Source organism: Pongo pygmaeus, chromosome 8, assembly GCF_028885625.2.
Source record: "Pongo pygmaeus isolate AG05252 chromosome 8, NHGRI_mPonPyg2-v2.0_pri, whole genome shotgun sequence".
Lineage (NCBI taxonomy): Eukaryota > Metazoa > Chordata > Mammalia > Primates > Hominidae > Pongo > Pongo pygmaeus.
In genome coordinates, this window is record NC_072381.2 from 99,365,669 (window position 1) to 99,381,921 (window position 16,253).

Below are 16,253 nucleotides of genomic sequence, written 5' to 3' on the forward strand. Positions count from 1 at the left end.
ACATGAAAAAATGCTCACCATCACTGGCCATCAGAGAAATGCAAATCAAAGCCACAATGAGATACCATCTCACACCAGTTAGAATGGCAGTCATTAAAAAGTCAGGAAACAACAGGTGCTGGAGAGGATGTAGAGAAATAGGAACACTTTTACACTGTTGGTGGGATTGTAAACTAGTTCAACCATTGTGGAAGTCAGTGTGGCGATTCCTCAGGGATCTAGAACTAGAAATACCATTTGACCTAGCCATCCCATTACTGGGTATATACCCAAAGGACTATAAATCATGCTGCTATAAAGACACATGCACACGTATGTTTATTGTGGCACTATTCACAATAGCAAAGACTTGGAACCAACCCAAATGTCCAACAATGATAGACTGGATTAAGAAAATGTGGCACATATATACCATGGAATACTATGCAGCCATAAAAAATGATGAGTTCATGTCCTTTGTAGGGACATGGATGAAATTGGAAATCATCATTCTCAGTAAACTATCACAAGGACAAAAAACCAAACACCGCATATTCTCACTCATGGGTGGGAATTGAACAATGAGAACACATGGACACAGGAAAGGGAACATCACACTCTGGGGACTGTTGTGGGGTGGGGGAGGGGGGAGGGATAGCTTTAGGAGATATACCTAATGCTAAATGACGAGTTAATGGGTGCAGCACACCAGCATGGCACATGTATACATATGTAACTAACCTGTACATTGTGCACATGTACCCTAAAACTTACAGTATAATAATAATAAAATAAGATTTTTTTAAAAAATGATATTTGTAAAAAACAAAAGTTTTTTTTTTTGAAACGGAGTCTCACTCTGTCACCCAGGCTGGAGTGTGGTGGTGCAATCTTGGCTCACTGGAACCTCCACCTCCCAGATTTGAGCAATTCTCCTGCCTCACCCTCCCAAGTAGCTGGGATTACAGGCACTGCCACCATGCCCTGCTAATTTTTTTGTATTTTTAGTAGAGATGGACTTTCAACATGTTGGCCAGGCTGATCTTGAACTCCTGACCTCAAGTGATCCACACGCCTCACCCTCCCGAAGTGCTAGGATTACAGGCATGAGGTAAAAAACAAATTTTTAAGAGGTAAGATCTTACTCTATCACCCAGGCTGGAGTGCAGGAACAAGATCATAGCTCACTGTAACCTCTTACCCTGGGTTCAAGCAATCCTGCCACTTTGGCTTCCAAGTAGCTAGGTCTACAAGGAGTGTACCAGCACAATGGCTGTTTAAAAAAATTTTTTTAGAGATGGAGTCTTTCTATGTTTCCCAGGCTGGTCTGGAGCTCCTGGCCTCAAGTGATCTCCCTTGCCTCAGCCTCCCAAAGTGCTGGGATTACAGGCATGAGCCACCGCACCCGGCCTGAAAAGTTTTTATATCATTGGAAAGCAGGAGACACATAATACGTGAATCTATCTGGGAACAAAACTGTCTATCCCTAATAACCTCAGCAATATTTATATACCCATATAGACAAGAATAGGATAAATACTGGAAGGAAATATACCTAATGTCTGTGTATGGTAGAATTGTAAGTGGGTTTTCTATATTTTTGATATTTTCTAGATTTTCTACAATGAGTAGTATATTTATAATCATAAAGATCAATAAAAGTTTTTAAAATAGTGTCAATTCTCAATTCAACAATAAAGAATTGATCTTTGCTAAAGTTTGCCCTTTGCCCCCAAGTGAAATGTAACTACTCCGTTACTCACACAATAAGAAACCAGTGAGAACCATGTCTCATTCATTCATTCACTTCATTTGTTTGTAACCTCCACTTCATTCCCCAAAAAAGAATTCTCACTGTCTTATAAGAATCCAGTTATAGGACAAGCTAGATTTAGTGGGATGAAATCATAAAATGCTTTTACTTTTCTGATTTGATTGCCTTTCAAAGCTTCCAACCAGCTCTCCCTCCCCCAACCCTGGATTTTGCTACATTGAGAGATCCTGTAGCTTTTCCAGTCACTTTCCCAGTTAACACACAATCTCATTCTCCTATGCTCTTGAATATGAATGAGTCTTGCAAACTTAAGGCTGTATTAAAAAAAAAAAAAGCAAGTTGTTTAAAACAGGGATCCCCAGCCTTTTTAGCACCAGAGACCAGTTTCATGGAAGACAATTTTTCCACAGACTTGGGGTGTGGGGGTGGGGGCAGATGGTTTTCAGATGAAACTGTTCCACCTCAGATCATCAGGCATTAGATTCTCATAAGGAGCGTGCAACCTAGATCCCTTACATGCACAGTTCACAGTAGGGTTTGCGCTCCTATGAGAACCTAATGCCACTGCTGATCTGACAGCAGGCAGAGCTCAAGCTGTAATGCTTGCTTGCCCGCTGCTCATTTCCTGCTGTGCAGCCCAGTTCCTAACAGGCCATGAACCAGTACTGGTCTGCAGCCCAGGGTGGGGACCCCTGGTCTAAGGGTATCTACCATGTGATACTATTTACATGAAGTTTAAAAATACGCAGTTCTGTAACTTGCTTAGTGATATATGCATATGTTGGAAAAGTATTAAGAATTTTAAGGAAAGGAGAACCCCAAAGTCCCAGTGGTGGTCCTGTCTGGTGAGGGAAGAATAGAGTATGTGCTCTTGGAGGAATACACTAGGTCCTCAACCACATTGTTGATGTTTGATTTTTTAAACTGAGAGATTGGCACATGGGTGTTTGTCATGTTGTACTTCTTTATGTCTTTGGATGTCTTATATATTACACAGTGATTTTGTAATCCAGTTAATCTAAATCAAAATTTTAATATCTCATTCAATATATATCTTTTTCCCTTCCTTACGTTTCACAACCCAACCAGTCTCAGAGACTTGTAGTAGTGGGGAAGATAGAGTTTATCTTTTTTCTTCCTTTTTCCTGCAACTGGGTGTCTGCAGAAAAAAAGTGGACAGGAGAGGAGAGGGGAAAGGATGGGGATAGAGGGAGCACAGAGTCTTGCTTGATGGGGCAGTTGTAATCTGGCCTTGGTGCCCTCACAGATACCAATGGAGGGTGCTTTTAGGTTTTCTTACTAGTTACTCTCTCTAATTTTTTCCACCTCCCCACTGCACAATTACCTAGCAAAATGCAGTGTACCCTCTGGTCAACCTCTTATTCCTCACTCCCCGGGGTCCTGTTCTCACAAGCCCTTTCTGCTAGGGTCACCTCATTTGTCAGGCAGACCCTTCAAGACAGCTCAAGCCCCACCTCTTTGCACAGCATCCCCTCCTGACTCACAGGAAATAGTCAGCATGTTGCCCTCCCACCTCTGCAAGCACAGGACATATCTACTGGAATCCTCTCTCCCTTTGCCACCAGGCAGCTCCAGCTAGCCTCAAATCTTTAGGCAAGAGTCATGCACCAGTTCACGTGATCTACAGACTGCCCGGGAAGACAGGTCAATGTCCCCAGGGAATTCACTTAATGCCTCCTGCACTTGCGGTGAATTTGTCCTCTCACAGAAAGGTGAGCTCTCCCACAGTTCCCACCAGAGAAATATTCCCAAGCTATCTGCTCAGATCCACTTTCTCTGCGTGGGCTGAAGGAGAGTGGGAGACCACTGTGGGCAAAGCAGTTCAGGTAACACCTTGTGAGGGCCTCTCTTTAGAAGGTGTGGTGCATTGTCATCTGTGGGTCTCAGCAGGAGTTTCAGAATAGGGAAAGTCCCACTTAACAACCTGTTACGCAAATAATACTTTACAACAAGCAACCCCCAAAATGGGCTGGTGGCTTCATGTCAAAGCTTGATTCAGTAAAAATCAATTCTACAGAAGAGGTGAAAACAATGGGCTTCATGTTGACCACTAAGGGACTGGATTAATCCAAGAGTAATATTTAAAAGATCAAGAGGGCCAGATGGGCCAAGTTTCCCCAGGCAGTCCTCCTCCACCAATATCTGTACAAACCATATTACCCTCTACTTTCCCCTTTTGGCCATAGCTGCCAGAAAAACTCAAACCTACATTCAGTGCCCAGCTTCCATAACTAACGCGTCCCATATGCCTATTTGTGTTTGTATCTGTTCTATTTAATTTTTAGTTTCAATTTACAAAAGTATTATTTGTATTATCTGGGGAAGTAGGTGGGGATAGGAACCCTACCTAAATATTAATAAGTAAAGAATACTTGGGGCTGGGCGGGGTGGCTCACGCCTGTAATCCCAGCACTTTGAGAGGCCGAGGCAGGTGGCACCTGAGGTCAGGAGTTCGAGACCAGCCTGGCCAACGTGGCGAAACCCCTGTCTCTACTAAAAATATAAAAATTAGCCAGGCATAGTGGCGCACGCCTATAATCCCAGCTACTAGGGAGGCTGAGGCAGGAGAATTGCTTGAACCCAGGAGGCAGAGGTTGCAGTGAGCCAAGATCGCGCCACTGCACTCCAGCCTGGGTAACAGAGTGAGACTCCACCTAAAAAAAAAAAAAAAGTGGTAAAAAGAATGAATTTGTATGGAATTTAGGCTCCTTGCTGTAAACTATATTGTTTCTCCTTCAGTCTAAAAAATGTCATTTACTTGCAATAGGTCAAGAAAAGTTTTAAAAATGTGGCAGTTCATGGACCAGTCTGATATTGAGACCATGAGGAGCCTGAAGGATGCTATGGCCCAGCATGAGTCCTCTTGTGAGTACAGAAAGGTGGTGACACGTGCCCTGCACATCCCTGGCTGTAAGGTGGTTCCGTTCTGTGGGGTGTTTCTGAAGGAGCTCTGTGAAGTGCTTGACGGCGCCTCTGGCCTCATGAAGCTTTGCCCGCGGTACAATTCCCAAGAAGAAACTTTAGAGGTAAGGCCTTTCAGAATCATTGTGGCCTGAAGAGCCACTGTTGCTGGCTGTCTCATCAGGCCCTGTCTGTGCTCACCAAAGAAATGATCACTGATTGAACACAGGGTTAATAGTTGTTATATTATTTCTGGGTAGCACATAGATCCTTGGAAGTTCTGTAGAAAAGAATGCCAACTAACACTGTGTGGGACATAGTATTGTGAAGTTAGTTTTAATGTATTAGGTTTAATATGTAAGTACAAGTCAAAAAGGGTGTTGTTTTCTGATGGTTTTTAAAGATTGACAGGTTTTTCTTATTGGGTGGGAATGTCTGGATGCAGGAGATAAAGAAAGTCAAATGAGAGTATTAAGTTTTCCACATCAGTGGAAGAAAAAAGAGGGGAAGTCAACACCGCTTTCTTTTCATCCTTTGTGGGAAAATGCTGGGGAGCCTGGAGACGCATCTAGAGACAAGCTCCAGGCTCCTGATCCCCAGAGCCTCGTTTCTCCCAGATCTGTTGCCTCCTGCTCCTGATTCCCAGAGCAGAAGGGATAGTGTGAGCTTTGACCCAAGACATTGGGCATTAGAGAGAAGGGGAGTTGAGAACCTGGAGGGAAAAGATAAGGAAGCTCCTTCTAAGGTGTTTAAAAATTAAATAAGTGACTAAAATGGAAAGAACTTTATGGAGATTTTGAGAAGTCCCTTACCTGGGACCCAACCCAAATCTAGGATCGTTCCTGCCATGATGACAGAACCTACTACTGACCTTTCACACACACACACACACACACACACAGAGTCATGTACACGCCTTCTCCATGGAGTGGGAAGACTCTCCTCAACCTTCAGCCTCTTCTTTGTCACCTGGGAGCAAAGGCATCACCTGATATCAGAAAGACTTAAGAGCTCCTGACAGGTACAGGCAACACCACCGGCATCTCTCTGAGTTATGAGCTAGGATAAAAGGGCAAGAAATGGAGGAGAAAGCTTAAAGGAAGCCACCCAGGCCACACCCCTCCAGCTTCCTCATGTCTTAAGAAGAGGGAACTCCACATCTCTTATCCTAGACACAGCTCTCACCTCTGATGAGAGAAGCTTCCTGATCAACTCTACAAACAATAAGGCTTAAAGAGCTGAAAAACCAGAAAGAAGCCACTGTGTTATTATAGAACACATGAGCAATAAAGCAAAACATCACCTCTTCTCAGTGTTTTGCTTGGGCCCAGTCATTTTATCTGGTTCCGTGGAATAGCATACTTTGCTCATGGTTTTTCTCAATTCTCACTATAAGGATAAAATAACCATGCCCTTCCCCTGCAAATTGGCTAATGTTCTCCTTAGGGAGCCCTGAAATAATATTTTTTTTGTTTTAAATTTGAAGTGGAGTGTCGATTCCTAGAGGGATTAAAGTTGTCTCAGTGGAAACAAGGGTGAGTTTTGATATTTCATGTGGTGAAATGAAAAAATGTTTTTCCTGGAGGCTCTTGTTTTCTTTCCCATAAAATAGGCACAAATGCCATTATTTATTACTTTATGATTTCATTTCCCTAGCCAAGTACGTTATCCAGGCATATTAAGTTGCAATATCAAATTCTCAATATATTTTTCTGTAGTTTGTAGCAGATTACAGTGGACAAGATAATTTCTTACAACGAGTGGGACAAAATGGCTTAAAGAATTCAGAGAAGGAGTCCACTGTCAACAGCATCTTTCAGGTCATCCGGAGCTGCAGTCGAAGTCTGGAGACAGACGAGGAGGACAGCCCCAGTGAAGGAAACAGCTCCAGGAAAAGCTCCTTCAAGGATAAAAGCCGATGGCAGTAAGTTTTACAAGTTAAAAGTGAGGAATGCTCATGTCTTCTTTTTTCCTGTTGATGAGTTGTTTCCTACTTCAGCTTAGTTTCAGATGGACACCTCATCAAAACCTGCCACTTTTATTATTAAGCCACACTTCATCTTCAAACCTTACCAATTCCAAATTCACATTTACCTTTCTCATTTTGCTGCTTTGTTCTAAAACTACTGCTCATAATTTAACTTCTTACCATCTGTTACCCCTTTAAAAAAAAAAAAACCTAGAGCTATCCTGCCATTTCTAAGAATTCAACACATTAAATTTCAGAAGGAGAGCTGTGATCTTTTATTTCCTAGTTTTTGTAACTTTTTTTTTAATTCTTGGGTGGGGTACTAGAGTGGGTATTAAGATATTTTTAAATCAAATCTACTGACTTAGTTAGGTCTGGGTGATACCTAGAAATCAGTATTTTTACCTCTCCCAACCTCTGGGTGATTCCAAGTCGAGGGTTAATGATCTCACTTTGAGAAACACTGCTCTGTAAGGTGTGTTAAAATTAACCCTACACACACAAGGAATCTGCAGGTTTTTAAATTGCTCAGTAATTCCAGTTTCTCAGAGATTATTTCAAAGATTTTTCACTTAACAGGTTGCTAACATTAGTGGCAATCTATATATAGAGAGAAGACCATCTACAAATAATCACATCTGCGCAGAAAGCCTCTCAGAGCCATTTAAGTTCTTAATCTCTCTCTCTCTCAGCATCTATGTATATATCTATTTCTAACAAAAGATTTTGTAGATGCGTTTAAGAATAACTATGAATAATTGAGGATATTAAAGAAAAGAAAAATAAGAATAGGAGAAAATAAAACATACAAAAATTTATACTAGATAGTCTATACAGTGACTAAATTTTGTTCTGAGATTCCTAGCAGTCAAAGGAAAGAGGAAATCACAATTCATTATAAGTTTCACAATATTTGTAAGAAAAATTAAACAGATGCTTGGGAGAAGAATGCCTTCTCCTCATACTGGATCTGGCCGAAATTCCTTCCTTAAATCCTACTGTTAAGGCTAGGATACATCAGATAGGAATAGATAAAATAATGAATTTCATATGGCTCTTTTTATAATAACCTTCATCTGGGGCTGTGTGCGTATGTCATTTGACCTTTCTAAAACACCTTCAGGACTGCCACTTTTACTGAGAGTCAGACCCCTAGACTATCCTTTCCTTTCCCTTGAAGTTCCTTCAAGTGGTAACTTTCTTGCATCATTTTCACCTGTTATGAAATTTTTGTCTCTAGTTTTCTCCACTGTCTCTTGTCTTTTTCCTAATCATTTTATCAGGTACATCCTAAGAACATTTCTCTTCCACTGCCCATTTTCCAAGCCCTGCTGCAAGCACTCTTAGAAGAGGAGAAAAACACAAAAATGCAAATATTTCTTTTATAAAACCTATGAAGTCATATTGAAATCCTCACTTTGAAACTTGTGTACCTAAGTGCCAGTGATAGCTTCTTTACCTCAAGTGACTGCTACTCTGAAAGGAACCTCAACACATAAGTTAGGTGGTGGGACTATTTAATAGAATTCACCAAAACCAGATCAGCAAGCACTATTTCTGTGGCCATCTGCTGGGACTTGGGAATCCATTCCTGATTGAGAGCCCCATGTTTTGTCCAGTGCAGGGTTATGTGTGCCAAAGACGTGCAGATTGAAAAGCCCATAGGAACTATGCTTTGTTGATCTGGCTGAAACAGAGACTCTACAAACAGCAACCTCTAGCCCCTGTTCTCTTGGCAACCACCAGCCCTGTGAAAACTACAGCAGAGAAAGAAGGGACAATCTCATGGTTCTTTGGTTTACCCCACCTACAGGGCGCTCTTATAATTCTTCCCAAACCTCACAGCTACTCCTGCCAGAAAACCACTAGAAAAACTCATAGAGATCTCAAAAAGTGATTATAAAAAGTTCAAGATTTATTTTTGCTGGGCCCGGTGGCTTATGCCTGTAATCCCTGCCCTTTGGGAGGCCAAGGCAGGTAGATCACTTGAGTCCAGGAATTCAAGAGCAGCCTGGGCAACATGGTGAAACCTTGTCTCTACAACAACAACAAAAAACAAACTTCAAGATCTCAGCAGGAAGGGAATTGGGTTGAAAAAATCTTGAAATGTCAATGGGTTCTTCAAGTAGGCTTGTCTAACTTCTGTACAGGTGAAGAAGTTGTGCCTAGTGAGCTGAAGTCACTTGTCTGACTATGAACAGTAGAGCTGGGTCATGAGCCTGACCATGTGTTCAGTCACAGGGGAGGATCCTTTGTCTTGCAATGCTTAAGGCATTTCTTTTGATTGTGGAGGGGCTAACCCTTAGCCTCTTTTTATGTCTAACTCCTGAAGATTAGGAACATCTGAATTCTGAAAGCATTCCAATTACATTTCATATGAATTATAATGCTCATTAATAATTACTTTTTTATTTACCAGCATAAAGAATAAATAAGCTATGCATTTGTATGTTTAAAAACATATAGAGGCATGGAGACCTAAGAGTAGCATGTGGCACCATTGTTGGGAAGTAGAAATGAGGAGTATGAAGGTGTGTAGAGAAGAGTATAGAGTCATATAGGAGCTGCAAGTTCTTATTGTCATCATTTTCAATATTGTTGACCCTCTTTGGCATGCTGCACCTTAAGAAGGATTTGTACATTTGGAAAAATAAGATATAAGTAGATGATGACAGAAACCTACAATGGAAGTAGCTTGAGCTGATTAAGAACTCAAACCTTCCAGTCACATTGCCTGGGACTGAATTTTGACACCACCTCTTACTATTTCTGTCACCTAGGTAGGTAGCTGAATCTTACTAAGCGTCAGTTTTGTCATCTGTAAACTGGAAATGACAATACTACTTGATAGGGTTTTTGTGAGGATTATAAATTAAGCAAAATGCACGGCACAGTATAAGTGCCAATATAGATGGTGGCTATCTGATTAATGTGTGTATCACACCCTTACAATGCCAAGCTGAAGTTCTGAGGGTGATATGATTTGGCTGTGCCTCCAACCAAACTCTCATCTTGATTTGTAATCCCTATAATCCCCACATGTCAAGGGAGAAACCAGGTGGAGGTAATTGAATCATGGGGGTGGTTTCTCCCATGTGTTCTCACGATAGTGAGTTCTCATGAGATCTGATGGTTTTATAAGTGTGTGGTTGTTCCTCCTGCGTTCATTCTCTTTCCTGCCACCTTGTGAAGAGGGTGCAGCAAGTATTCACCTTCTGCTTCCCTTTCACCGTCCACCGTGATTGTAAGTTTCCTGAGGCCTCCCCAGCCATGCTGAACCGTGAGTTAATTAAACTTCTTTCCTTTATAATTACCCAATCTCGGGCAGTTCTTTATAACAGTGTGAAAATGGACTAATACAGGAGGCTCCAGCACTTAGGTGTGGACATCCTTGGCAGTAATCACCATTTCAGAAGCAATCCTCAGTCATCCTCCTCTCCCTTACTGCAAAGAGGTATTTTCTGTGTCCTTCTACCTCAATAGCCTCGTTAGAGACACGCCTGGATGATAATCCAACCCCACAGGGATAGGAAAAAAAGCTAAGCATAAGAAAGTAGAATATCTGAGAAAAGATAATAGTTACCAGGATTAACCACACACACGTATGCATGTGGATGCCCCAAATCATAAAATGATAGGAAATCAGTTATTCTCCACAGGGAAAGATGCAGACAGGCCTCAACCTTATAAACGCCCAACACACAACATCCTTTATCTGCAACAGCTGCCTCAGCCCAGCCCAGACCTTCATACAGTCTCACTCTCTGGCTTTGCTGGGAATACCTGGGATCCTGTATTTCTCTCTCTTTCTGCTTCTTTGGCCAACACCTCAGACCCGTCTTGTGTCTGTGATTTGTAACAAAGGCCATTTTCCCACTATCTGCACAACATTCACCTTAGGCTTGTTTCTCACTTAAATCCCAACTTGCAACTTGGACACCATTTTTACAGAGAAGCTCTATTTGTATGGATATCTTTGTTTTATGATACTAACTTAAACTCAAGCCGGACAACAATAATATTAGCAATATTTAAGATGCTAATGTTTATTGAGAGCCTATCTTTAAGCAAACACTGCTCTAAATTCTTTCCATATATTAAATTATTTAATCTTCACAACAGTTTCATTTTACTCTCATAGCTAGCAGGGCCAGGATTTAAATTCAGGCAGACTGGTTCCAAAACCCACAAACTACTCAGATATAATAAGAGAATGCTTATAGTCAAGGAAGGTGCTAGGTTAATTAAAAGCAAGAATTTTCCAGAAGAGAGCATTAAAAACACTAGATTTTATTAGAACAGCTGTAGCAAGTCCTTTGGAAAGGACATAGATTTACTTCTATCTTAAAAAATTAAATTTACGCTTGTTTATCACGTGGTGATTCATGTTCAAGGGATTATGTTAAATTGGCAGGAGGCAAACGAACCCTTACAAAGAAAATATTTAACCAGGTTAACAAATACCTGTTGATTACCCAATGTAAAATTTTCATCAGGGAACATTAGACAAGTATTTATCTATGGTTTCTAACTGAAGGATACCATGGAAGCTCTTTAGGAGCAGGATAAAAACCTTTCTTCTATTTTTACTCCTTGGTCCTCTCCTTAAGGCATACAACCTGAGTTTGACAAGGTAGTTTCTTTGCTGGTAAACCACATCTTTGATCTTCGGTTAACATTATTTAGTTCCTAAATAAGTCTTAACATTCCACCTTATCCCTTCTTGTAAACTCACAGGAAATTATCTTCTAAGAGAATCAGGCACAAAATTGCATAACATTCACTGTATCATCTAAGAGACAAAAGCTACTAGTTTCCTGCTTGAAATGAACTTATTTCATTACAAACAATTGTCAATTTTATTTTGAGCATTAGTCCCTGGAAGATTGCTTTTTAATGGAATTATTACCATCTGGCATTAGTTCTTTTTTGCATTCTAAAATAAAAACTGACGCCAAGAAAGACAGCGTCCCCTCTCTCCCAGCTTACATCATCTCTGAGCAGCAGAAACAGGCTCCAGAAAAGCCTTATAATTTTTCTTTCCAGACACTATTTTTTTATAATGCTTGTAGTATTTCACTGGAACATGCTTAACTCAGAACTTAAATTGAATATGGAAAACACCATTTATCTTGCTAAATTAAAATCAGAAGTTCTATGTACAGATTTACATGTTGTATTTTAATGGGTACTAACACTCACCAATTGAATCCTTTTTGCTCTTAAAACAACAAGACGTAGGACATGGAGAATGTGGAAATGGTCCCATAAGAAAGCCCCTTGGCCGGGCATGGTGGCTCCCCCCTGTAATCCCAGCACTTTGGGAGGCCAAGGCAGGTGGATCACAAGGTCAGGAGTTCAAGACCAGCCTGGCCAAGATGGTGAAACCCTGTCTCTACTAAAAATACAAAAATTAGCCGGGTGTGGTGGCGGGCACCTGTAATCCCAACTACTCAGGAGGCTGAGGCAGGAGAATTGCTTGAACCTGGGAGGCGGAGGTTGCAGTGAGCTGAGATTGCGCCACTGCACTCCAGCCTGGGCAACAGAGCAAGACTCCGTCTCCAAAAAAAAAGAAAGAAAGCCCCTCTAGAGGAATGGCTGGGCTGGGCTGAGGTAGCCTAGAGAAGAGGAAGTGAGAAAGGAAAAGTGCAAGGAATTGGTCTTCCTATATTTAATGAGTGTACTTTACCAAGACAGGCGCTGTACTAAGTGCTTTCCAACTGTTATCTTATTTGATCTTCACCATTATTCTATGAGATGAGCATTGTCTTTTTGCCATCTAATAGTGAGGCTCAGAGAGGTTGAGTGTTTTGATGAGGTCACACAGGAAACAGGTGGTGATGTTTAACATTAAACCCAGGATGACTGCAGTAGGCATATATGAAGCCATTGTGTAAGAGGACATAAGTATTGGTTTTCCAGTGTTACCGAGAGTAATTTCAGAGGGATGGAGCTACATAAGACACAAGTGATTTTTTTCTTATTTCACTTTTTATTATGAAGTAACATTAGGAAAAGAGCATAAAATATCATGTAACCCCAGATCTTGTTTTTTGTTTGTTTTGTTTTATTTTTAATTTTTATTTTTTTGAGACAGAGTCTTGTTCTGTTGCCCAGGCTGGAATGCAGTGGCACAATGCCAGCTCACCGCTCACTACAAGCTCAGCCTCCCAAGTTCAAGCAATTCTTGTGCCTCAGCCTCCCAAGTAGCTGGGACTACAGGTGCCTGCCACCACGCCTGGCTAATTTTTGTATTTTTAGTAGAGACGGGGTTTCACCATGTTCGCCAGGCTGGTCTTGAACTCCTGGCCTCAAGAGATTCACCTGTCTTGGCCTCCCATAGTGCTGGGATTACAGGTGTGAGCCACTGCGCATGGCCCAGATCTTGGTTTCTAATACCATTCTTCAATAAAGGGAGGCAAGGTTTCTCCTAGAGAGGCTGATTCTAGGACTGGGGCAGAAAATACACAAGATGAGCCTGAAGCATGTTGTAGTAAGGAAGTTCTCAAAAGAACACACAGTGATGGGAGCTGTGAAAGGAATACAAGAGCCAACTGGAAGAGCTCCCAATGGCCACAGCAACAAAATAAATAAAGTAGTATCACATTATAAATCACCCAAAGTATTAAATTAATATTCATGAGCTCATACTGATATAAGTAAATGATATGTATAAATGATAAATAAACTAACAAATGGGAGAGAAGAGATCCATCTTTTGTGCAAGAGAATTCCCAATAACTTAGGTAGATTCTTCACCCTCAAGGAAGTGCAACATAACTCCCCACTCCTTGAGAGTGAGCTGGGCATGGTGACTTTTTTCCAAAGAGTAGAGTATGGAAATGAGTTCAAAATAATAATAGTAGTAACTGTACAGTGGCACATGACACACAGGTCCTCAGCCAGGTGATCAGTATCACCAGGGAGAAGTCATGTTGGAAGTGGGTGCCCTCAATATATGTGATAAGAATCATACTTTACCTCTATGGTCTTCCCTCCCCAAACCCATAACCTGCATCTACTTATGGAAAAAATATCAGCCAAGTCCTAACTGAGGGACCTTCGAGAAAATACCTGAGCAGTACTCCTCCAAACTGTCAAGAGCACCTAAAACAAGGAGAGACCCTCATAGTCAAGAGGAGCCTAAAGAGACCTGACAAGTAAATGTAATGGGAGATCCTGAAAGAGAAAAGGGACATTAAAAACTAAGAAAATCTGAATAAAGTGTGGACCTTAATTAGTAATAATCTGTTAGGATTTGTTCATGAATTATGACACATATACCAGACTAATGTAAGATGTTAATAGGGAAGTTTTTGTGTGAGGTATACTGTCTTTGGAATTTTCTATAAATCTAAAACTATGCTAAAATTAAAAGTTTATCAAAACAGTGTATTTGAATAATTATCAGGTGACTGAGCATAACTAGCATTCAGGGTTAGAACATTGCCAGCACCCCTAAACTTCTTATTTCCCTTCCCAATTTTACCAGCCTCCCCCTAGAGAAAACTACTATTATAAGTTTTACAATAACATCTTGTTTTTCTTTGTAGTTTTTCTACTAATATGCATTCCTAAATAGTACAGTATAGTTTTGCCTGGTTTTGAAATTGACATTTACAGAAATGTATGTATTTATGTATCACAAATACATACCATATGCATTCTTGTGTGTCTTGCTTAAAATTTGTGTTATTCCATGTAGTTAGCTATTGCTTATTCATTTTCATTGCTGTACAGAATTACATTGCATGAATACACCAAAATCTATGCATACGTTTTATTGTTGCTGGACTTTTGGTTATTTCTGGTATGGGGCTCTGAAATGGATTTTCTCACCATCAGATTTGTGAGACACTAAAATTCAATATTTGCGATAGACTTTTTTTTTTTAAAGGATATCCACGTGTGGGGCAAGGAGGTAGAACCTGCTGTTTGAAAGCAAGAATGGTAATCTTGTTCAGGGACCACAGTCTAAACTGAGGAGTATCAACAAGCCCCATGATACTGTCGTTGCCTCATCAAGAGGCAGTAGGTGGCCCAAGTGTTTCCTGAGCATGAGAGCCTTCCTTCCCGGAGACGTGTGGACCAGCCTATGTACCAGCTCCTTCACAATTTTACTCACCACTTTGCTGGTGATGTCTGTGGACCAAACAGCAGAAACTTTGATCTTACTAACAACTTCCTATGCTTTGAAAAGAGTGAGACTCTTGGGCAGGTTCCTGCCAAGGTAGCCATGTAAGAAAGAAGCAATCGCTTGCCTTCACTGCTCCCTGATCCTCTTGGCTCAAATAATCCAGGTTCCTGACTCAGCGGAGGGAACGTGCTAAATTTTCTATGCAGACTAGCCTTTTCTGTATATACCTACACACATGCACAGAGAGAGTACAAATCTAAGGTTGAGTCCAGGAGAACTGTTATGCTTATCTGGCCACCGTGACCATATTTCCCAAGGAGTGTCCTTTTTAAATGTCATTTATTTTTATTTTTTGAGACAGAGTCTTGCTCTATTGCCCAGCTGGAGTGCAACGATGCCATCACAGCTCACTTCAGATTCTACCTCCCAGGCTCCAGCAATCCTCCCACCTCAGCCTCTTGAGTAGCTGGGACTATAGACATGCCACCATACTCAGCTAATGTTTGTATTTTTTGTAGAGATGGGATCTCACCATGTTGCCCAGCCTGGTCTCAAACTTCTGGCCTCAAGCAATCTGCCTACTTTCTTTCCAAGGAGTATCTTTGAACTAATTGTATTTTATTTTTAACAAATGTACTTCTCAAGCCAGCCTATTAAGTCTTGTTTTTACCTATTTTAGCCCCAGTATATTCAGATCATGACTTGTGTTTATGATTTAATTGAAGACAAACAAGCCTAACAATGAAAATCCCAGGTATAAAGTTAGACCAAAATCTCACCTTGGCTTGGCCTCTTCTGAGATGGGTTACCTTGCACAAATTACTTTCCCTTTCTGAACCTCAGTTTCCTCATAGGTAGAAAAAGAATAATAAAACTTACCTTGCAAGTAGATTGGATTTAGTACAAAAAATGTACATAAAGTATTTAACACAGTTCCTGACACAAGAGGGAAAACTAATACATAATGAAGATTATTGTTGTTGAGAATAAAAATACAATAACTCCTCTAGTAGTTGTTTTCTTATGCTTATGGTCAGATACCTTGCTAAAGATAAGAATACAGTTATAAAGAATATTAGAATACGGTTATAAAAAGTTATTCAAAATTTTTTTTTCGCTCTGTCGCCCAGGCTGCAGTGCAGTGGCACGATCGCAGCTCACTGCAAGCTCCGCCTCCCGGGTTCAAGCAATTCTCCTGCCTCAGCCTCTCAAGTAGCTGGGACTACAGGCATATGCCACCATGCCTGACTGATTTTTGTATTTTTAGTAGAGATGGGGTTTCACCATGTTGGCCAGGCTGGTCTTGAACTACTAGACTCAAGGGGTCCACCCTCCTCAGCCTCCCAAAGTGCTGGGATTACAGGCGTGAGCCACCACACCTGGCCTCGGCTATTAGAAGTTACTGTGTGCTATTTAGTATGTTGTATTTCCTATGCTAATTTGAATTCATAGTGGAATGAAAAATACAGCCC

The 16,253-nt window shown here is 40.9% G+C and overlaps 1 protein-coding gene across 5 annotated transcripts in view; it reads left to right on the forward strand.

The window, feature by feature from the left end:
• The window catches only part of PLCE1 (phospholipase C epsilon 1), a 343,931-nt gene that overhangs the window by 244,561 nt on the left and 83,117 nt on the right, over window positions 1–16,253 (forward strand). For all 5 annotated transcript variants that reach the window (XM_063669995.1, XM_063669996.1, XM_063669997.1 and 2 more), the window contains 2 exons: window positions 4,542–4,800; window positions 6,394–6,599. In XM_063669995.1, coding sequence (XP_063526065.1) covers window positions 4,542–4,800; window positions 6,394–6,599 — 465 coding nt within the window. The remainder of the gene's footprint in view (window positions 1–4,541; window positions 4,801–6,393; window positions 6,600–16,253) is intronic.